The sequence below is a fragment of the Coregonus clupeaformis genome, chromosome 18 (genome assembly GCF_020615455.1).
Source record: "Coregonus clupeaformis isolate EN_2021a chromosome 18, ASM2061545v1, whole genome shotgun sequence".
Taxonomy (NCBI): domain Eukaryota; kingdom Metazoa; phylum Chordata; class Actinopteri; order Salmoniformes; family Salmonidae; genus Coregonus; species Coregonus clupeaformis.
The window spans coordinates 21,597,654-21,620,727 of record NC_059209.1 but is presented as its reverse complement, the minus strand read 5'-3'; the positions used below and the strand labels follow the sequence as shown (position 1 = coordinate 21,620,727).

General features: G+C 47.5%; 1 protein-coding gene across 4 annotated transcripts in view; it reads right to left on the bottom strand.

The window, feature by feature from the left end:
* LOC121551991 (cytosolic carboxypeptidase 1) overlaps nucleotides 1-23,074 on the bottom strand; it is a 51,428-nt gene that overhangs the window by 10,660 nt on the left and 17,694 nt on the right. For 3 of the 4 annotated variants that reach the window (XM_041864716.2, XM_041864715.2, XM_041864714.2), the window contains exons 5-23: nucleotides 12,473-12,536; nucleotides 11,948-12,094; nucleotides 11,663-11,794; nucleotides 9,724-9,817; nucleotides 9,589-9,626; nucleotides 9,146-9,354; nucleotides 8,697-8,874; nucleotides 7,374-7,468; nucleotides 6,976-7,092; nucleotides 5,657-6,312; nucleotides 5,279-5,380; nucleotides 5,085-5,171; nucleotides 4,802-4,950; nucleotides 4,558-4,645; nucleotides 4,009-4,153; nucleotides 2,456-2,606; nucleotides 2,119-2,299; nucleotides 843-972; nucleotides 468-599 (exon numbers count right to left, since the gene is read on the bottom strand). In XM_041864716.2, coding sequence (XP_041720650.2) covers nucleotides 468-599; nucleotides 843-972; nucleotides 2,119-2,299; nucleotides 2,456-2,606; nucleotides 4,009-4,153; nucleotides 4,558-4,645; nucleotides 4,802-4,950; nucleotides 5,085-5,171; nucleotides 5,279-5,380; nucleotides 5,657-6,312; nucleotides 6,976-7,092; nucleotides 7,374-7,468; nucleotides 8,697-8,874; nucleotides 9,146-9,354; nucleotides 9,589-9,626; nucleotides 9,724-9,817; nucleotides 11,663-11,794; nucleotides 11,948-12,094; nucleotides 12,473-12,536 — 2,895 coding nt within the window. The remainder of the gene's footprint in view (nucleotides 1-467; nucleotides 600-842; nucleotides 973-2,118; nucleotides 2,300-2,455; nucleotides 2,607-4,008; nucleotides 4,154-4,557; nucleotides 4,646-4,801; nucleotides 4,951-5,084; nucleotides 5,172-5,278; nucleotides 5,381-5,656; nucleotides 6,313-6,975; nucleotides 7,093-7,373; nucleotides 7,469-8,696; nucleotides 8,875-9,145; nucleotides 9,355-9,588; nucleotides 9,627-9,723; nucleotides 9,818-11,662; nucleotides 11,795-11,947; nucleotides 12,095-12,472; nucleotides 12,537-23,074) is intronic. The other variant, XM_041864717.2, reaches the window with a different exon arrangement.

Here is a 23,074-nt window from a genome sequence, read left to right as displayed (position 1 = left end):
TGAGGTCTGTGTCGGAGAGAGGATACGCTATGGATGGATGGGAGATGGTGGGGTTATGGTACAGGCAGGCTTAAGCTAAGGACACCGAACACAATTGCATTTTATCGATGGCAATTTTAATGCACAGAGATACCATGACAAGATCCTGAGGCCCATTGTTGTGCCATTCATCCGCCACCATCACCTCATGTTTCAGCATGATAATGCACAGCAAATAATGGAAATGGTGGTCACACCAGATACTGACGGGTTTTCTGATCTATACCCTACTTTTTTTTTTAAAGGTATCTGTAACCAACAGATGCATATCTGCATTCCCAGTCATGTGAAATCCATAGATTAGGACCTAATTTATTTATTTCAATTGACTGATTTCCTTATATGAACTGTAACTCAGTAAAATCTGTTGCGTTTATATTTTTGTTCAGTATATGTGTGAGTGTACTGTATGTGTGTGCGTGTCTCACCCTGTAGCCAAGGTCTTCGTGTAGGTCACAGGATGTCGCGCTGATGTTGGTCTGCCATACGGTCTCCTTCAAACTACAACCGTACATGAACACGTTCTTCTTCCGGGAGTGACCGTGGTAGTCACAGAACACCTACATCCCAGAGGGAGGGAGAGGACTCAGACACACAGGGAAGTGGACGACTGAACTTATGAAGACAATCGAACTTCATCAATCTGGCTTTCCCGCCACAACTGTTAGGGAAAGTGACATGGTTAAGGTCATGGCTAAGGAAAGGGTTAGCATGACCGAGTTAGCCACGTGCGACCAGCGCTGTAAGGGTATCGTGGGCTATGGCACACATATGGCGGTTACGGTAAGCGTGGTTGGGCTCACCAGTGGCGCCCTCTGGATAGCGGCGAGGTACTGCAGCAGGCTCTTGGTGTGGTAAATGGTAGGATGCAGCTCAGGACTGGGGCTCTGCCACTGTCGGTTCAGATCCTCCCCACTCAGAGAACAACGGTGACTGGAGGGAGAAACAGGGCGAAGAAATAGTGTGGTTGTTATATACAGTGCCTTCCGAAAGTATTCACATCACTTGACTTTTTCAAAATGTTGTTGTGTTACAGCCTGAATTTAAAATAGATTAAATTGAGATTTCTTGTCACTGGCCTACACAGAATAGGTCAAAGTTCATTCCAAAGAAAAGCTGAAATGTCTAGAGTCAATAAGTATTCAAGCCCTTTGTTATGGCAAGCCTAAATAAAGTTCAGGAGTAAAAATTTGCTTAAGTCACATAATAAGTTGCATGGACTCATTCTATTTGCAATTATAGTGTTTAACATGAGTTTTGAATGACTACCTAATCTCTGCACCCCACATATACAATTATCTGTAAGTTCCCTCAGTCGAGCAGTGAATTTCAAACACAGACTCAACCACAAAGACCAGGGAGGTTTTCCAATGCCAAGCAAAGAAGAGCACCTATTGGTAGATGAAATAATAAAATAAAATAAAGTAGACATTGAATATGCCTTTGAGCGTGGTGAAGTTATTTATTACACTTTGGATGGTGTATCAATACACCCAATCAGTACAAAAGATACAGGCATCCTTCCTAACTCAGTTGCTGGATAGGAAGGAAACCGCTCAGGGATTTCACCATGAGGCCAATGGTGACTTTAAAACAGTAACAGAGTTGAATGACTTTGATAGGAGAAAACTGAGGATGGATCAACAACATTGTAGTTTCTCCCCAATACTAACATAAATGACAGAGTGAAAAGAAGGAAGCCTGTACAGAATACAAATATTCCAAAACATGCATCCTGTTTGCAACAAGGCACTAAAGCAATACTGCAAAACATGTGGCAAAGCAATTAACACTTTGTCCTGAATACAAAGTGTTATGTTTGTGGCAAATACAATACATTACATAGTTCCACTCTCCATATTGTCAAGCATAGTGGAGGCTGCATGATGTTATGGGTATGCTTGTAATCGTTAAGGACTGGGGAGTTTTTCAGGATAAAAAAGAAACGGAATGGCGCTAAGCACAGGCAAAATCCTAGAGGAAAACCTGGTTCAGTCTGCTTTCCACCAGACACTTGGAGATGAATTCACCTTTCAGCAGGAATAATAACCTAAAACACAAGGCCAAATCTACACTTACTTGCCGTTGACCACTCCGTCAGGGTTGAGCATTGGGACTATCTTGAAGATGTAGGCCTCCCTGAGACTCTGTGCCAGGGGGCTGCTGCCCATCAGGAACTCCAGGGTGCCCTTCATCACCCAGCTGGCATTGGTCTCCCCTGGGTGCACTCGCGCTGACAGGAACACCAGTGGACGGTTCCCTGGACACACACAAACACACATCACATAAAAAATACACTCAGCAACACACATCCCCAAAGAAGGATGAGACAGTAATGTGACAGATAGACAGTGATATCTTTAAGTCATCCTAGGTCAGTCCCCACCTCAGTAGTCAGTGGTCAGTCAGTACTCACTGAACTGGCAGATCTGGTCGTTGCTGGTGGACTCGGGCATGGCGGTGATGGTGAGGAGGGGGCAGCTGTTGCCCCCAAGAGTCTCACACAGGACGTCCTGGCGCATGTAGATCTGAGGGGTCCGCAGCGCCTCCAGCTTCTGAAGGTGCATCTGGGCAGGAAGACAGGAACACAGACAATAAGGAAGCTTTACACAACAGTGGAGCTCTGTTGGGCTAGTAGAGTAGTACCTCTACTAATTAACATGTTCAATTAGAGTAGGTGTAGAACTATATTACCTTTAGAGTAGGTGTAGGGGTAGAAATATATTACCTTTAGAGTACAGTAGGTACACTCATCTAGTAACGGGTCGGACCCCCCTTTGCCTCCAGAACAGCCTGAATTCTTCGGGGCATTGATTATACAAGTCGGACACGTTCCACAGGGATGTTGGTCCATGCTGACGCGATAGCATCACACAGTTGCTGCAGATTGGTGGTACACCAGGAAGGATGGGTCCATGGACTCATGCTGCTTACGCCAAATCCTGACTGCCATCAGTGTGACGCAACAGGAACTGGGATTTGTCGGACCAGGCAATGTTTTTCCACTCCTCAATTGTCCAGTGTTGGTGATCGTGTGCTCACTGGAGCTGCTTCTTCTTGTTTTGAGCTGATAAGAGTGAAACCCGGTGTGGTCGTCTGCTGCAATAGCCCATCCGTGACAAGGATCGACGAGTTGTGCGTTCCGAGATGCCGTTCTGCACACGGTTGTACTGCACTGTTATTTGCCTGTTTGTGGCCCGCCTGTCTTACCATTCTCCTTCGACCTCTCATCAACGAGCGGTTTTCACCCACAGGCCTGCCTCTGACTGGATGTTTTTTTGTTTGTCGCACCATTCTCGTTAATACCTAGAAAAGCCCAAGAGGCCATTTCTGAGATACTGGAACCTGCGTTCCTGGCACAGACAATCATACCACGCTCAAAGTCACTTAGGTCACTCCTTTTGCCCATGCTAACGTTCAATGGAACAGTAACTGAATGCATTGATGCCTGTCTGCCTGCTTTATATAGCAAGCCACGGCCACCTAGTATACCAAACATTAGGAACTCCTTCCTAATATTGAGTTGAGGTCCCCCTTTTGCCCTCAGAACAGCCATTGACTCTACAAGGTGTCAAAGGCATTCCACAGTCAAGTTGGCTAGATGTCCTTTAGGTGGTGGACCATTCTTGATACACACAGGAAACTGTTGAGCGTGAAAAACCCAGCAGCGTTGCAGTTCTTGAGACAAACCGGTGCGCCTGGCACCTACTACCATACCCCGTTCAAAGGCACTTAAATATTTTGTCTTGCCCATTCACCCTCTGAATGGTACACACACACACACAATTCATGTCTCAATTGTTTCAAGGCTTAAAAGTCCTTCTTTAACCCGTCTCCCTCCCTTCATCTACACTGATTGAAATGGATTTAACAAGTGACATCAATAAGGGATCATAGCTTTCACCTGGTCAGTCTATGTCATGGAAAGAGCAGGTGTCCTTAATGTTTTGTATACTCAGTGTATATTACCTTTAGAGTAGAGTAGGTGTAGGGGTAGTGGTAGGCGAAATAGCAGACATCGTCCTTGTGGTTGAAGGTCATGCTGAAGGTCATGGTGTAGTAGGACTTCCCCTTCTGACCGCCTGCCGCTATCGAGCTCCTGGAGAAGTGGTTTCTGGGTAAAAGGAGGTTGAAAAGTTCCCAAATGCTTGATACAATAACAAACAGAAACTTACAAACAAATTCACACTCATGACACCAGTATCTACCAAAGTGACAAACAAGTAACCTATTTGATGGCCCTGTTCAAATACCTTCCTTCCTTCCTTCCTTTCTCGTTTGCTTGGGGTAAGCACAGATCTGTAAGTTATTGGATAAGACAAAGCAAGGTTACCACCCTATTACTTTTTATAACAACCAATTTAGATCTGTGGTTACTTCAAGGAACAGGTCAGACGGAAGGATGCATTTCTAAAGTATTGGAACAGGGCTCATTTCTCCTGACAGGTGCACTACTTGTCCGGTGGGCTGTGTGATACTGACTCTGCTCACGGGGTAAAGTAGGACAGTCACACCTACTTGTAGTAACAGATGTCCGTTCCGGTGCGAACCCAACGGGGCCTGCCACTAATGGCCTCCTGAACAGAGTACATCAGCACCTGCATACCTGCAAACGGTACATGCAGTCAATTACTAAGGAGAGGTTCATTATATACACACCACAAACTGAATTAGCATTTCTATCTACACACAGCAGCTTTGCCACACATCAAAGGCTAAATAATGCAACAAAAATGACCAAGGCAGTCAGTCGGTCGCTTACCGTAGTTGAACTGGCTGTTGGACTTTTCACAGTTGATGATGTTGAAGCGATAGGGGGCTCCCACGCGCATGCCGCTCACCTCAAAGTAGAACCACTGGTGGTAGTGGTTACTGTTGATGTCGGAGTTTAGGACCAGATCGTACTCAAACCTGGAACACACACAGATCACATCAGCACAACCTTTAGGCAAACCAAATGGCCCACACGTGGGTACGGAGACAAAGTTGAATACAAAAAATACATGTCGTTCCCAGTTTATGTAACAATGGGACACAATACTCACTTTCTGACTTGAATAGCTTTCCTCAGGTTGCCAGACTCAAACTGAGAGTTGAACTTCAGAGATTCACCGTCATCAATCACTGGACAACTGAAACACAACAGAAACCCACACCGTGAGACACACACACAGAGACACCCACACACACAGACACATTCCAAGTTTCCTGGACTGAAGATGATGACGATGATGCTCACCTCTGTATGTCCAAGTCGTAGACCACTTTATCCAGGATGTCATTGGGGTGGATCAGCCTCTCAATGTCCTGGAAGATCTTAGTCCTGTAGGGGGGCAGAGGACTGAGTGACATCATCATCACACTGCAGCAGCAGAGGAGAGCACTAACAGAACAAACCAACCCTTCACTTAGACTCTATACTACTTTAAGCCACCCGACTACCAGAAATCAGTCATTGTTAGTGGAAAGAGGTGACACAAGGAGATTTGACTGTTAGCAATAAACCAGCAACTTTCCAGCTACTGGTCCAGTTCTCTTAATCTCAAATAACAGGGGGGAGAGGGAGTGCAAAACAGACACATTCAGTAGAACCTAGATCAGCGTCTAGGGGTCTCACCTCTGCACGCCATAGACCCTCTCCAGGATGTGTTCTCGGAAGGTGGGCGCCACATGGCCAAAGTAGTCTGGGTAGGCCACTTCTGAGTACTGTGGCACAGAGCTTGTGCTCTTCACCATCTCCACGTACAGGTCAGGGTCGTGGAGTGGCAGGAGCAACGCCGTGTCCGGCACCTCCAGCACCGCCCCCTCGCCTCCCTCCTCCTCTGCTAACGTCTCCTCGGCCCCGCCCCCTTGCCGGGCAGCCAGCAGGGGGGGTTGTCTATTGTGCCTGTTGACCCCTCCTCCACCCCCTGCCCTGCCCTGAGGCCCAGCCCCCTCCAGGGCCACCCGCTCCAGCCCCTGCACAAGTTCCTGCTCTAGCCCCGGGTGTGGTTGGATTTGGCTGTGGTCACAGCAGCCATCTTGGTCCTTGGTGATATTGATGGTGTCCAGGTCCAGGGGATGGACTGGGGCCGGGGTGGCTGCTGGGGCCGGAGGAGAGGCTTCAGGGTGGGGGTGTTCACCTTTGGCCAGGTGGCACTCCCCCTGGAGGGGGGCGGCAGTGGGGTGTTTTGGGGGCAGGGCCTGGGCGGTGGGAACGATGATGGGGCGGTGAGACTTTGGAGCTGCCGGGGTGGCCGTCACACCGCTCTTTGGGTTATCAAAGTTAAATCCCTGCAGAGACACAAAGGAGATTGAACTTTAGGATGAGAGGCAGCTTTCTGATCACTTACCAGTGTGGTCCCCTCATGAAAAACACACTTCTGTATGTTTCACAGTGATTTTTTTCAGCAGCGGTGGCAAAGTTAGCGTGGGGGGGGCGTGGTAGTGGGCATGGCCAATGGTGAACATTTTTGAGACCATCCTCTTGGCCGCAGAGACAACATTTTGCTGTTTTAAAGCTAATTTCCTGCAATTCTACATGGCTTATGCCATGTTCCTATGCTATCTGAGTGACTCAAACATTATAACAAAATCAATGGGGGCCCCATGCAATAACAACTTTGGAATTTTAGATTCTCCCTGACTGTCTAGTTTTTATTTTGGTGGTTAGTTCTCAAAGAGGATCTTATTTTAAAAAAATATATAGCTCCATTATCTTTTCTACATACTATATATCTGGTTTTAATCGTTTAAGTTTACACTGAAAACTTTTACCATCCCGAAAATTATTTTAAAAAACGAATAAAAACAAATATATATTTTAAATCATATATTTTGGAGTGGCGGCAATGAATATAGGGGAAACACTGGTTTTAAAATGGAATGTTACAATATTGATCTGATTTATTGATGTTGAAGATTCAACTAAAGACACAAAAAGGTTTACTGCATTACCTGGAAATCCTCTGAGAGCTCCAGAAAGAATCTCTCATAGATCTTCAGCTCCTCAAAAGGCCTGCTATGGGTCTCTTTGGGTCGCAGTTTACTGATGTCCGTTTCTATGTCATCATTCTGCAGGGGGGGAGAACACATCATCAAAACACCTAAATAAGCAGGAGCTGGATCCCAATGGAAAACAGTGTATTCAATTGTTTTCACTCTAACTTCAGAGAGAGAGAGAATGTGGACAGAGAGCAGCTGTGCTTGTGGTCAGTAGTGGTTGTGGTCACACTGGTGTTTGCATATTGCGTCCGTTGGTCTGGTCACTGCAGTGCACCTGTCCTGTGGTCATTTTGCGGTCAGTCAAACAAGGTGTGGTTTAAATGAAAAGGCTGTAGTCATGGTTACTGTACCCCGGCGTGGTGGTCCTTCTCCTCCTCCTCGTTCTCTGTGTCGTTCTCCGTCTCAGCGTCCTCATTATCATCGCTCTCGTCCACCACGTCATCCACTGGCAACCACACACAGGGACAAAGGTTGGGCTCAATTCCAGTTCTATTCAGTATTCAGTCATTCCAGGAAGTAAACTGACATTTTTCTCAGAGAAGCAGTGAGGACAATTGAAAATTTAATTATAATTTCAGCTTACTTTCTGATTTGATGGAATTTAAATGGAATTGACAGCAAGATCAAGGCGTAATCGGACTGGTTACAGGGTCTAGGGTGAGTTTCCAAAAAACATAAGTATTTTTTAAAAATCTTTAGCACTAAAATAATCTTAAATCCAATGGTAAATGATCCCAATGCTAAATATGATCTTTATGATTTTAGCCCTGATTGGTTGGTTGGATTGTGTACTAGATGAGAGGAGAGATGATTGCAGGGTCGTTCCATGTCATTTCAGCAAGCCTTGACACCCACCATCTCAGATTGTTCTGAAATGGTTTCTGCAGTTAGCAACATAAAATATAATCATTCTTGCAACATTATTTTGTTGAAATATGATTTGAACTCTGAGAAATTAAGCTAATTGACTGCACCCAAATGAGCCCTTTTAATTTACAGGATTCACATAATATTCAATAAATATAATAACCTAAAATCCGATTTGGACCAAACTTCCTCCGACCAATGAGTAAGACATGAGGAATCCAAAGAAATTGTCAAACGCCACCCACAGATCCTTCACACACTACACCAATCCCACCCCAAAGGCCAGTGCACAGGGTGACAAAATCCTCTTTCTTATGCTTTTTGAGGTGGAATGACCCTACAGGCAAACGTGAGAATAAGCAGCTAGGAGGGAGACGAGAGAAAGAGAGAGCGAGACAGAGAGACAGAGCGAAAGCGAGAGAGAACAGCTGGCGTCTCGATTGGGCAGCCTGCAGATGGCTTAATGAGTGAAGTGACATCAATGAACAACTGTTAGTAGAGTGAAAGTTCCTGAGTTAGAGTTCCTTAAAGTAGGGGAGACTGTATTATACTGTGCTAGTAGTATGATACTAGACAATGAGGAGTGTGACTCAGTAGTGGTTAGGCTACTATTTATTGTGACAAGTCTTACCCCATGGTGTAGAACTAGTAAATCGGTCTTCCTGAAAGGGGCATGTGTGGTGGAGCGTGTGAATAAACTGTGTGCAATAACCATTGGGGTGATCTAAGTGGCTAGCAAGCATTGTGAGTATAGTATGCGTGTGTGTGTATGCTTGTGCGCATACATGTATGTGTGTGAGCCTCACCCCCCAGTGGCTGGTTGTAGAGCTGAGCGACGGGCCCTCCTGCCGGTACGTGGGGCAGCTGGTGGTGGAACACACTCTTGATAGTGGGCAGAGGGAGGCGGTTCTTGGGGAAGCACTTCCTCATGATAAGGCTGGAGGTGTTGATCAGAGGGTCCAGAGTCCTAACCGGAAGGCACTCCTAACAACACATCACCATCATTATTGATGGTCATCATCCTCACTGTCATCAGATTCATTATTTATCATCAGTGTTGGTGTAATGTAAAGGTGAGACTCAAAGTGAGGGTGTTGTGAAGAGAGAGTTGGGGTTAAGGCAAGGAGCATAGACAGAGGGTGGCTGACATGGGGCTCGAACCCCCGTCGCCAGGAGTATATGTGGTCCAGTCAGGAGCTTAGACCGCTACACCAGACTCTGGCACAAGTTTTGGGAATTTTGTCACCCTACTCACAGTGGAGGTGTTGTATAGGATCCTCATCCCGTCTGCATCTATAAAGGCCTTGCGGCCCAGCTTGATGTTGGTGATGTTCTTCAGGCAGCCCAGGATGCCCTTGCGGATGAGCATGTGGCGGTGGCGCGTGTCGTTGCGGTGCCAGTCCTGGTAGATGTACAACAGGACGGGCACATGGGCCTGGTCCACCACCCGCCGGGCATTCGTCTCTGAGGGAGGGAGTGTTGGATGGATGGATGGAGAAGAGAGAGAAAGAGGGATTGGGAGGGTGATGGAGAGAGGAAGGGAGAGATGAAGGGTTGGATAGAGTGAGCGAGGGAGGGGAGGGAGGGATGGAGTAAAGGACACTGGTTGGTAATCGGCACAGAAAATAGCACTATTACTGAAAAAACATGACAGTCCTGACACTGCAGAGAGAGAGAGAGAGAAAAAAAAATACTTACTGGATTTGACCAAGGCCCCCAATGTGTCCAGGGATACTCTGTTAAGTAAAAGACATCCAGAGAAAGGGGTCAAAAACAGCACACACACACACACACACACACACACACACACACACACACAGACACACAACTTACTTCAGCAGACTGGTGTTCTTTTTGCTGTAGGGTCCGATGATTTTGAACATGAGCTCCACCACTCCATTCTTCCCCAGGGTCACAGCATTCACAGCTGAAGACAGACAAACTGAACCTCAGTGCCCTCAACAATAACACCATATAGGAGTTGGCTGTAGTTGAGGCTACACTACAGTAGGTTAGGTTAGTAACTGTCAGTCAGATTTATGGTTCCTATGGTAACAAAAGGTTAATAACTGTGTCAGATTTATGGTTCCTATTAGGTTTCTCCCCAGGATTTTTTAACAAGGTGGTGCTGCTGAGTATGGCCGGGGGACAGGCCCAGTAAGGGGCAGTGCCCCCCTTTGGATTTAGAGGTTGTTGCGTTTTTTAACACATGTAACTGCCATTTCCTGCAATCTAGTGCCAAATATTGCTTATTTTATTTTATTTATACAGTGCCTTCGGAAAATATTCAGACCAATTGACCTTTCCACATATTGTTACGTTACAGCCATACTCTAAAATTGATTGAATATATTTTTTGCCCTCATCAATCTGCAAACAATACCCCATAATGACAAAGCAAAAACAGATTTTTAGAAATGTTTGCAAATTCATTAAAAATAAACAGAAATACCTTATTTACATAAGTATTCAGACCCTTTGCTATGAGACTCGAAATTGAGCTCAGGTGCATCCTGTTTCCATGGATCATCCTTGAGATGTTTCTACAACTTGATTGGAGTCCACCTGTAGTAAATGCAATTGATTGGACATGATTTGGAAAGGCACATACCTATCTATATAAGGTCCCACAGTTGACAGTGTATGTCAGAGCAAAAACCAAGCCATGAGGTCAAAGGAATTGTCCGTAGAGCTCCGTGACAGGATTGTGTCGAGGCACAGATCTGGGAAAGGGTACCAAAAAATGTCTGCAGCATTGAAGGTCCACAAGAATACAGTGGCCTCCATCATTCTTAAATGGAAGAAGTTTGGAACCACAAAGACTCTTCCTAGAGCTGGCCGCCCGGCCAAACTGAGCAATCAGGGGAGAAGGGCCTTGGTCAGGGAGGGGACCAAGAACCCGATGGTCACTCTGACAGAGCTCCAGAGAGAGCACAGAGGAACTCTAGAGCTCTGTCAGAGTGACCATCGGGTTCTTGGTCACCTCCCTGACCAAGGCCCTTCTCCCCCGATTGCTCAGTTTGGCAGGGCGGCCAGCTCTAGGAAGAGTCTTGGTGGTTCCAAACTTCTTCCATTTAAGAATAATGGAGGCCACTGTATTCTTGGGGACCTTCAATGCTGCAGACATTTTTTGGTACCCTTCCCCAGAACTGTGCCTCGACACAATCCTGTCTTGGAGCTCTACAAACAATTCCTTCGACCTCAGGGCTTGGTTTTTGCTCTGACATGCACTGTCAACTGTGGGACCTTATAATATATTATAGACTGGTGTTTGCCTTTCCAAATCATGTCCAATCAATTGAATTTACTACAGGTGGACTCCAAGTTGTAGAAACATCTCAAGGATGATCAATGGAAACAGGATGCATCTGAGATCAATTTCAAGTCTCATAGCAAAGGGTCTGAATACTTAAATAAGGTATGTTTTTTGTTTTTTATAAATTTTAAAAAAAAATAAAAAAAAAACTGTTTTCACTTTGTCATTATGGGGTATTGTGTGTAGATTGCTGAGGATTTGTATTTATTTAATCCATTTTAGAATAAGCCTGTAATGTAACAAAATGTGGAGAAAGTAAAGGGGTCTGAATAGTTTCCGAAGGCACTGTATATAGTGGGGCAGCCAGTCCATAAGGTGGCGCAGCGCCTGTCTTACATTCTTTGGGGAGAACCCTTACTATGGCAACAATAGGTTAAGTTAGTAACTGTCAGACAGACTGCTGATTCCTACTGTATGTAAGGTCAGTACAGTACAGAAAGTGTGGGTCAGACTTACAGTTAGAGGAGTAGACCCGTAGGACCTGCAGGCAGGGCAGCAGCAGCTTATGGTTCTGCAGGTTCTGTTTGAGCAGGTTCACAGTGACGTTCAGAGCTCCGTTCAGACGGGCTTTCACACCAAACTTCCTGTCTGGAGAAAGAAATAGAGACGGAAGGAGTGTGCATGCTAGAATTGGTGTGTTTGTGGTAGGGATTATTGTTTATGGTAGAAGTTTGAATGACTATGTTGGGGATCCTGTTACAGCGATAGAGTGCCCATTCATAGTGTGTGCGTGTGTGTTACCTTTTGGTCCAACCTTGGCCAGGAGTGAGTGGAGCTGCAGCATGAGCTCCTCGCTGGGGGGAGACTCTTTACTGCCACTGAGGACCAGCTGTAGCAGGATGCCTGTGCCCCCCTTGGACACAAACACACCAACCCTGCGCCCCCCACCTGGGACACACACACACACCTATCATTAACGCAGTTCCACAAATCAACCAATCACCACAGTTTTACACTGGCAGCCCAATTCTGATATTTTCTTCCACTAATTGGTCTTTTGACCAATCACATTCGATCTTTTCACATTAGATCTTTTTCAGAGCTGACCTGATTGGTCTAAAGACCAATTAGTGAAATCAAATATCAGAATTGGGCTGCCTGTGTAAACACAGCCTAACAAACCACCACTTCAGTCACACCATCTACCCAATCAAAGCACTGTTTCCACCCAATACAATCTGACACTGGTCAAATCAGAGAGCAAGACACTGTCAAACAGGGCAATGTTTGATCCCATTATCCAAGTAAAGAGCGGTTACCACTTACCCACAGTTAACAGCTCATTCAGAATGTACAGAATGTTCAGGATAGTTTGCAGATCCTGTGTGTTCTATCAAAAACAGAGAGCATGGGTATTACCAACACAACATGTGAGTATGGACAAACGTGCACACACATAGACAGACTAGGGTTGCTAAACTACCGGTAACTTTGGTAATTATTATAATAAATAATAATAATAATGCCATTTAGCAGATGCTTTTATCCAAAGCGACTTAGTCATGTGTGCATACATTTTACATACGGGTGGTCCTGGGAATCGAATCCACGATCCTGGCGTTGAAAGCGCAAGGCTCTACCAATTGAGCTACAGAGGACCACAGGTAATCTATGATGACTTTGGTAATTATACTTTAACTTTTTAAAAAATGTATTCATATAAAGTAGACTTTTTTTGTACAAATGTGTCCATATTGTCCATGAGTTTCTAGTGGATAGACCATATGGTTCTAGAGAAAATAACCTCATTAATGAAATAAAGCATCTACTCAACAATGGCATTATTTTTAATTAACTCTGCAAATCTTCCATCTATTTACTTTTTTGACAACTGCCACCAGTTTGGCGCCAAAACATTTACAACAGTGTTTCCCAAACTTGGGACCCCAAGGGTGCATATTTTGTTTTTTGCCCTAACACTACACAGCTGATTCAAATTATCAAAGCTTGATGATTAGATTATTAATTGAATCAGCTGTGTAGTGCTAGGGCAAAAATCTAAACGTGCACCCCTTGGGGTCCTGAGGACCAAGTTTGGGAAACCCTGTTTTACAACAAAGACATATTGACATAGTAAAATAAATAAAAGGGTGTAAAAATATAAAGAATATTTCATGCAAAAAACCCTCATTAAAAACACCAAGTTCATGGGTTATATTTAGGATTATGCTTTACATCTTTGTCATTCTATTTTTATTGTATATATTTTACATGTGATAAGGCCACACAGAGGGCCAGATAATTACAGACACGTGATAATCTGAAGTACCCAAAAAGGCCACTAGATGTCATGTGTTAAATTCCATAAAATCCTTGAAAGTTACCAAAATTCTGGTATACTGGTAAACTTTGAAAGTTACCAGTAATATACTCTCTGTTTGCAACCCTAAGACAAAAACACATCCATTCATGCACATTGATTTTAATGCAGGAAAACTGAAATCCGTTTGACCTAATTTCTACCAGCATGTGCAACTAGAGGGGGAAAAAAAACTCTAGATCACTTTTACTCCACACACAGAGACCGCATACAAAGCTCTCCCTCGCCATCTATTAGGCAAATCTGACCATAACTATCCTCCTGATTACTGCTTACAAGCAAAAACTCAAACAGGAAGTACCAGTGACACGCTCAATTCGGAAGTGGTCTGATGAAGCGCATGCTAAGCTAGGACAGACTGGAAATTGTTCCGGTATTCATCAGATGGCATTGAGGAGTTTACTACATCAGTCATCGGCTTCATTAATAAGTGCATGCATCGACGACGACGTCCCTACAGTGACCATACATACATACGTACATATCCCAATCAGAACCAATGGATTACAGCTGTGGTCACCAATCGGTAAATCGCGATCGACTGGTCGATCTCCAAGGCATTCCTAGTTGATGTCAGGGTTGAGTGTAGAGGTAACGTGGAATCACACGCAGGACACACAGAGGTTCGAAACAGATGTCTTTAGTGAAGTCCAAGGAAACAAGCCAACCACGGCAACAGGCGAACAATTACGCACACTGGTAAGTACCACAAATAAAAGCGCACAACGTGCGGGACTCTCTCTAACAAAAACGAATACAGAGAGAACAGAACAACGAATTAATACAACACATGACATCGAACAATTACACACAACACCTGACCAAACACAAGAGAACTAAATAGGACGCATAATGAACACTAACAAGGAACAGGTGTAACAAACAGACAAAACCAATCAAACATAGAAACATAGAACGGTGGCAGCTAGTACTCCGGAGACGACGACCGCGAAGCCTGCCCGAACAAGGAGAAGGAGCAGCCTCGGCGAAACCGTGACAGTACCCCACCCTTGGGGCGGCTCCAGCCGTGCGCCGACCCGGCCTCGGGGACGACCAGGAAGACAGCGGAGCAGGGCGCGTAGGATGACCACGATGGAACTCGGTCAGAAGAGACGGGTCTAGGATGTCCCTCTCGGCACCCAGCACCGCTCCTCCGGGCCGTACCCCTCCCACTCCACGAGATATTGGAGACCCCCATCCGGCGTCTCGAATCTAGGATGGACCGAACAGTGTACGCCGGAGCCCCCTCGATGTCCAATGGGGGCGGAGGAGTCTCTTCTATCTCATAGTCCTGGAGTGGACCAGCTACCACCGGCCTGAGGAGAGACACATGGAACGAGGGGTTAATATTCCTGTAATCAATGGGCAGTTGTAACCTGTAACACACCTCGTTCAATCTCCTCAGGACTTTAAAAGGCCCCACAAACCGCCGACCCAGCTTCCGGCAGGGCAGGCGGAGGGGCAGGTTTCTGGTTGAGAGCCAGACTCGATCTCCAGGTGCGTACACTGGCCCCTCACTGCGGTGGAGATCGGCGCTCGTCTTATGTCGACAGATGGCTCGCTGCAGATGGATGTGAGCAGCGTTCCACGTCTCCTCCAAGCGCCGCACCCACTCATCCACCGCAGGGGCCTCGATCTGGCTCTCATGCCAAGGTGCCAGAACCGGCTGGTACCCCAACACACACTGGAAAGGGGTTAGTTTAGTGGAGGAGTGGCGGAGAGAGTTCTGTGCCATCTCGGCCCAGGGAACATATCTCGCCCACTCCTCCGGCCGGCCCTGGCAATACGACCTCAGAAACCTACCCACATCCTGGTTGACACGTTCGACCTGCCCATTACTCTCCGGGTGGTAACCCGAGGTAAGGCTCACCGAAACCCCCAACCGTTCCATAAACGCTCTCCAGACTCTGGAGGTAAACTGGGGGCCTCGATCAGACACTATATCCTCGGGTACCCCGTAATGCCGGAAGACGTGGGTATGTAGGGCAGTAGGCAGACCCGGCATGGGAAGGAGACGACAGGCCTTCGAGAACCGATCCACAATGACCAGGATGGTGGTATTCCCCTGTGAGGGGGGAAGGTCTGTAACAAAATCCACCGAGCGGTGAGACCAGGGTCGTTGTGGAACGGGCAGGGGTTGTAACTTACCCCTGGGCAAGTGTCTGGGCGCCTTACACTGGGCACACACCGAGCAGGAGGAGACATAAATCCTCACATCCCTGGCTAACGTTGGCCACCAGTACTTTGTGCTAAGGCAGTGCACTGTCCGGCCAATACCTGGATGCCCAGAGGAGGGTGACGTGTGAGCCCAATAAATGAGTCGATCCCGGACCTCGAGCGGGAAGTACGTCCAACCCACCGGACACTGTGGAGGGCTAGGGTCGGTGCGTAACGCCCGCTCGATCTCCGTATCGACCTCCCATACCAGCGGTGCAACCAGACAAGACCTAGGTAGTATGGGAGTGGGCTCAACGGACCTCTCCTCCGTGTCATACCGCCGAGACAGGGCATCTGCCTTCCCGTTCTGGGACCCAGGGATGGAAGTGATCTTAAACACGAACCGGGCTAGAAACATAGTCCACCGAGCCTGGCGGGACTCAGTCTCCTAGCTGCCCGAATGTATTCCAGGTTACGGTGGTCAGTCAAAATGAGAAAAGGGTGTTGCGCCCCCTCAAGCCAATGCCTCCACACCTTTAGGGCTTGTACCACGCTAACAGCTCCCTGTCCCCTACGTCATAATTACGGCTCCGCCGGACTGAGCTTCTTCGAATAAAAAGCACAGGGGCGGAGTTTAGGTGGTGTGCCGGACCGTTGTGAGAGAACGGCCCCGATACCGGCTTCAGACGCGTCCACCTCACTTGGAATGGTAAAGCGGGATCCGGGTGCGCCAGCACTGGAGCCGAGGTAAACAGGTCCTTCAGTCTCCCAAAGCCCTGTCCGCCTCAGCTGACCACCGCAAGCGCACCGGACCCCCCTTCAGAAGGGACGTTATGGGAGCTGCCACCTGTCCAAAACCCGGATAAACCTCCGGTAGTAATTCGCAAAAACCCAAGAACTGCTGCACCTCTTTAACCGTGGTTGGGGTTTGCCAATTACGCATGGCTGACTACACGGTCAACCTCCATCCTCACCCCTAGCGCAGACAACTGATAACCCAAAAAGGAGACCGACTCCTGGAAGAACAGACATTTCTCTGCTTTGACATACAGGTCATGCTCCAACAGCCTCCTCAATACTCGGCGCACCAGGGCTGCATGTTCGGCTCGGGTAGAACTGTACACACAGAATATCGTCTATGTACACGACTACTCCCTGCCCCTGCATGTCCCGGAAAATCTCATCTACAAAGGATTGGAAGACTGATGGAGCATTCATTAACCCGTATGGCATGACGAGATACTCGTAATGACCGGAGGTAGTACTAAATGCTGTCTTCCATTCATCGCCCTCTCTAATGCGCACCAAGTTATATGCGCTCCTGAGGTCCAATTTTGTGAAGAACCGTGCCCGTGTAATGACTCCGTCATAGTCGCAATCAGAGGGAGTGGATAACTATATTTCACAGTAATCTGATTGAGACCGCGGTAATCAATACACGGGCGCAAACCTCCATCCTTTCTTCACAAAAAAAGAAGCTCGAGGACGCGGGTGAAGTGGAGGGCCGTATGTATCCCTGTCTCAGAGACTTCGGCAATGTATGTCTCCATCGCCCTCTTCTCCTCCTGTGACAAAGATACACATGGCTCAGCGGGAGCGTAGCTCCTGCCTGGAGGTCTATCGCACAATCCCCTGCGTCTATGAGGTGGCAACCGCGCCGCTCTCGTCTTGCTAAACACGAGTGCCAAATCCTCATACTCGGGGGGAATGTGCAGTGCGGGCATTTGGTTCGGACTCTCCACCGAGGTCGCCCCTACGGAAACACCCAGACATAGCCCCTCACACTGAGCAGACCACCCCTTAAGAGCCCTCTCTCGCCACGAAATAATAGGATCATGTGTAATCAACCAGGAAGCCCCAGCACCACCGGATACGCAGGAGAGTCGATCAGATAGAGCTGAATCGTCTCCTCATGACCCCCTGCGTCTCCATCCTAAGTGGCACTGTGACCTCCCTAATCAACCGGATCCCTAACGGACGGCTATCTAGGGCATGTACAGGGAAAGGATTATTTACCGGAAGAGGGGAATCCCTAACTCTACACAGAATTTGCGATCTACAAAATTCCCAGCTGCGCCTGAATCGACTAGCGCCTTATGCTGGGAACGAGGTGCAACCTGTGGAAAACAAACAGGTATGGTTATGTGTACGACAGAAAGCTCTGGGTAAGTGGGGCGCCTACTCACCTGGGAGGACTCCCCAATGTGTGGCCTGCCTTCTCCTCCACCAGGAGACCCTCCCAGCACCTAGCCGCGGTGTGCCCTCCACGGCCACAGTTGGTGCAGGGGACGGCCCCCCTCGGGCTCCTTCTCCTCCGTCCTCTAGCGCCAGCACCTCCGAGCTCCATGGGGCTCGGCTCGGAGGTGCTGGAGGGTGGAATAGGGCGACCCCCACCGGGACGCCCGCGGGTAGCGAGCAGGGTGTCCAGCCGAATGGCCATGTCAACCAATTGGTCAAATGAAAGCGTGGTATCCCTGCACGCCAACTCTCTGCGAGACGTCCTCCCCGGAGGCTGCAGCGGAAGTGGTCTATGAGTGCCCGCTCATTCCACCCTGCATCTGCCGCTAGAGTCCGGAACTCCAGTGCAAACTCCTGAGCGCTCCTCATCCCCTGCCGGAGGTAGAATAGACGCTCCCCCGCCGCCTTCCCCTCCGTTGGATGGTCAAACACTGCACCGAAGCGGCGGGAGAACTCTGCATAGGTGATAGTTGCGGCGTCTATTCTCCTCCATTTGGCGTTGGCCCTCTCCAACGCCTTGCCGGTGAGACAGGAGATGAGGGCAGAAACGCTCTCGTGTCCCGAGGGCGCCGGGTGTACGGTGGCGAGGTAGAGTTCAACTTGCAACAGGAACCCCTGACACCCGGCAGCGGTGCCGTCGTACGCCCTCGGGAGCGAGAGCCGAATCCCACTGGGTTCCGGAAGTTGGACAGGCGGGCTGACCGATGGTGATGGTGTGGTAGGTGGGGGTGTGGGTACTCCGGTGGTCTCCCATCGATGGAGGGTGTTCATCACTCTGTCCAGGGCGTGCCCGATTTGGTTAATCCTGTCCTCCTGTCCACGAAGGCGCTCCTCGATGATCTCCGTGGGTGCGGTTGCTCCTGCTGATTCCATTGAGATGGTGTGTAATTATGTCAGGGTTGAGTGTAGAGGTAACGTGGAATCACACGCAGGACACACAGAGGTTCGAAACAGATGTCTTTAGTGAAGTCCAAGGAAACAAGCCAACCACGGCAACAGGCCACAGGCGAACAATTACGCACACTGGTAAGTACCACAAATAAAAGCGCACAACGTGCGGGACTCTCTCTAACAAAAACGAATACAGAGAGAACAGAACAACGAACTAATACAACACGTGACATCGAACAATTACACACAACACCTGACCAAACACAAGAGAACTAAATAGGACGCATAATGAACACTAACAAGGAACAGGTGTAACAAACAGACAAAACCAATCAAACATAGAAACATAGAACGGTGGCAGCTAGTACTCCGGAGACGACGACCGCCGAAGCCTGCCCGAACAAGGAGAAGGAGCAGCCTCGGCCGAAACCGTGACAGTTGATCACCAAACATTTTTGTAAAAAAAATACAACAATAAAGCCTTCATTCCCAAAGAAAGTATTTGTTTCGCGCTGATGGTGGTAGGTGCACTTGATTGAGCAGCCCTAGCGCCGGGAAGGCAAAGTGTTCCCATTTTGAAGGTACGGCTACCTGACCGGCCCAGAGAGCAAATCAAGTGCACTTATAGGCCTACCGCTGGCCAATCAGATAGCTCAGATCAACGTGTCTGCACAGTTTCGTCGCGCCATAGACTGTGAAAAGAAGCCTCAAACACACAGGAGTTGATAATGTAAGATTGCAAAACTTTTAAAACCATGACTAGAGAAAGACTCAACGAATCAGCAAAGAGCTGCTTTTTAAATGAGTAAGTTCATGTTAAAGTTGTTATTCAGCACTGTCAACACCTTATTCAACACTTTTTATATAAGCCATAAAATGTGTGTTCTCCCTCCACTCACGCTACAAACAGCACTGCAACTGCAATGAATTAGTATTTTTTAATATTGAGGAATATTTCCCTTTCTCTGGTCATAGGAGTAACAACATTAATTGGTGCATGAGGCAAAAATAATGCAGTGTTTCGCCATCAGCTGGAAGACTGTGTCCCCTTTTCTCAGCAGGGGGAGGGAAAGAGGAGGGACGGTGAGTCGGGTGAGAGGCAGCCTCAGCGCTGCTCCCTCCCTCCCCTCAGACTGACCATCAGATGCAGGCCACCAGTCCAGTAAAAAAAAGGAAATGATTATGCTCACTCAGCTGTTCCTCACAAATTATCTATTACCAGTGTGATCATATATAATTTCAAAATGGTCTGAGGAGAACAACATTGGCAGGGCAATTCAAGTATAGCCAATATGCAGTGATAATGTATTGGGTTTATAACCTACTGCACAAACCTCATTGCTACAGAACTGTTTTTAATTGGATAATGTTGCATAGGTTTAAGTTTTTTTATTCCAGGCTTGAGCTAGCGCTTTCAAGGAGTGGGACACTAACCCGGACGCTTATAAGAAATCCCCCTACGCCCTCCGATGAACCATCAAACAGGCAAAGAGTCAATACAGGACTAAGATCAAATCTTACTACACCAGCTCTGACGCTCGTTGGATGTGGCAGGGCTTGCAAACTATCACGGAGTACAAAGGGAAACCAAGCCACAAGCTGCCCAGTGACACGAGCCTACCAGATGAGCTAAATGCCTTCTATGCTCGCTTCGAGGCAAGCAACACTGAACCATGCGTGAGAGCACCAGCTGTTCTGGATGACTGTGTGATCACGCTCTCCGTAGCCAATGTTATTAAGACCTTTAAAACAGGTTAACATTCAGGGCCAGAATGGATTACCAGGACGCGTACTCAGAGCATGCATTGACCAGCTAGCAAGTGTCTTCACTGACCTTTTCAACCTCTCCCTGACCCAGTCTGTAATACCTACATGTTTCAAGCAGACCACCATAGTCCCTGTGCCCAAGAACGCCAAGGAAACCGGTCTAAATGACTACTACTACTACTACTACTAAATGTTTTGAAAGGCTGGTCATGGCTCACAAAAACAATATCCAAGACACCCTGGACCCACCCCAATTCGCATACTGCTCCAACAGATTCACAGATGACACAATCTCTATTGCACTCCACACTGCCCTTTCCCACTTGGACAAAAGGAACACCTACGTGAGAATGCTGTTCATTGACTACAGCTCAGCGTTCAACACCATAGTGCCCTCGAAGCGCTTTGCTAAGCTAAGGTCCCTGGGACTGAACACCTCCATTTGCAACTGGATCCTGGACTTCCTGACGGGCATCCCCCAGTCTGGCCCCTCAGGGGTGCGTGCTTAGTGCCCTCCCTGTTCACCCACAACTGCGTGGCCGCGCACGACTCCAACACCATCATTACGTTTATCGACGACATGACGGTCGTAGGCTTGATCACTGACGACGATGAGACAGCCTTTAGGAAGGAGGTCAGAAATCTGGCAATGTAGTGCCAGGACAACAACCTCCCCCTCAACGTCAGTAAGACAAAGGAGCTGATCGTGGACAACAGGAAATGGAGGGCCGAGCACGCCGCCATTCACATTGACAAGGCTGTAGTGGAGGGGGTCGAGAGCTTCAAGTTCCTTGGTGTCCACATCACTAAGGATCTATCATGGTCCAAACACACTAACACAGTTGTGAAGAGGGCACGACAATGCCTCTTCCCCCTCAAGAGGCTGAAATGATTTGGCATTGTCCCTCAGATCCTCAAAAAGTTATACAGCTGCACTATTGAGAGCATCTTAACTGGCTGCATCACTGCTTGGTATGGCAACTGCTTGGCATCTGACTGCAAGGCGCTACAGAGGGTAGTGCGTACGGCCCAGTACATTACTGGGGCTGAGCTTCCTGACATCCAGGACCACTATACCAGGCGGTGTCAGAGGAACTGCAAAAAAGAATTCTAAGACTCTAGTCACCGAAGCCAGAAACTGTTCTCTGCTACTGCACAGCAAGCAGTACCAAAGTCTGGAACCAACAGGACCCTGAACAGCTTCTACCCCCAACATAATTGTTATTTTAAAATCTTGAGGACCAATTCATAACGATATTTTTTGTAAAAATAAATATCCCTAATGTCTAGTATACAGTGCATTAGGAAAGTATTCAGACCCCTTCTCTTTTTCCACATTGTTACAGCCTTATTTTAAAATGGATTTGATGATGAGTTTTCCTCATCAATCTACACACAATAAACCATAATGACAAAGCGAAAACAGGTTTTTAGAAATTTTGATTGAGTCCACCTGTGGTAAATTCAATTGGTTGGACATGATTTGGAAAGACACACACCTGTCTATATAAAGGTCCCACAGTTGACAGTGCATGTCAGAGCAAAAACCAAGCCATGAGGTTGAAGGAATTGTACGTAGAGCTCCGAAACAGGATTGTGTCGAGGCACAGATCTGGGGAAGGGTACCAAAAAATGTCTGCAGCATTGAAGGTCCCCAAGAACACAGTGGCCCCAATCATTATTAAATGGAATAATTTTTGAACCACCAAGACTGGCCGCCCGGCCAAACTGAGCAATCGGGGGAGAAGGGCCTTGGTCAAGTAGGTGACTCTGATGGTCACTCTAACAGAGCTCCAGTGTTCCTCTGGGGAGATGGGAGAACCTTCCAGAAGGACAACCATCTCTGCAGCACTCAACCAATCAGGCCTTTATGGTAGTGTGCCCAGACGGAAGCCACTCCTCAGTAAAAGGCAAAAGACTCTCAGCATCATGCTGTGGGGATGTTTTTCAGCGGCAGGGACTGGGAGACTAGTCAGGATCGAGGGAAAGATGAATGGAGCAAAGTACAGAGAGATCCTTGATGAAAACCTGCTCCAGAGCACTCAGGACCTCAGACTGGGGCTAAGGTTCACCTTCCAACAGGGCATTGAACCTAAGCACACAGCCAAGACAACGCAGGAGTGGCTTTGGGACAAGTCTCTGAATGTCCTTGAGTGGCCCAGCCAGAGCCCGGACTTGAACCCGATCGAACATCTCTGGAGAGACCTGAAAATAGCTGTGCAGCGAATCTCCCAATCCAACCTTTCCAAATGCGCTGTATAATTCTGTAATTTGTTGAAGTTATAATGCTAGTAATAACCTAAACATATTCCAATTCACCTCATGATGTTCAGTGCTTTAAGAAATTTCAGCCACATCTCGTGCCTGCACTTATCTGACCAACCAAACAACAAGCTTCCGCGTTCCATAGCAAGCTTCTCTATCCGTGCTAACGGGTCGAGTAAATTAATGAGTTATTTTGTAAAAACTGTTGATTTCACAAGTTTAAAAAATAA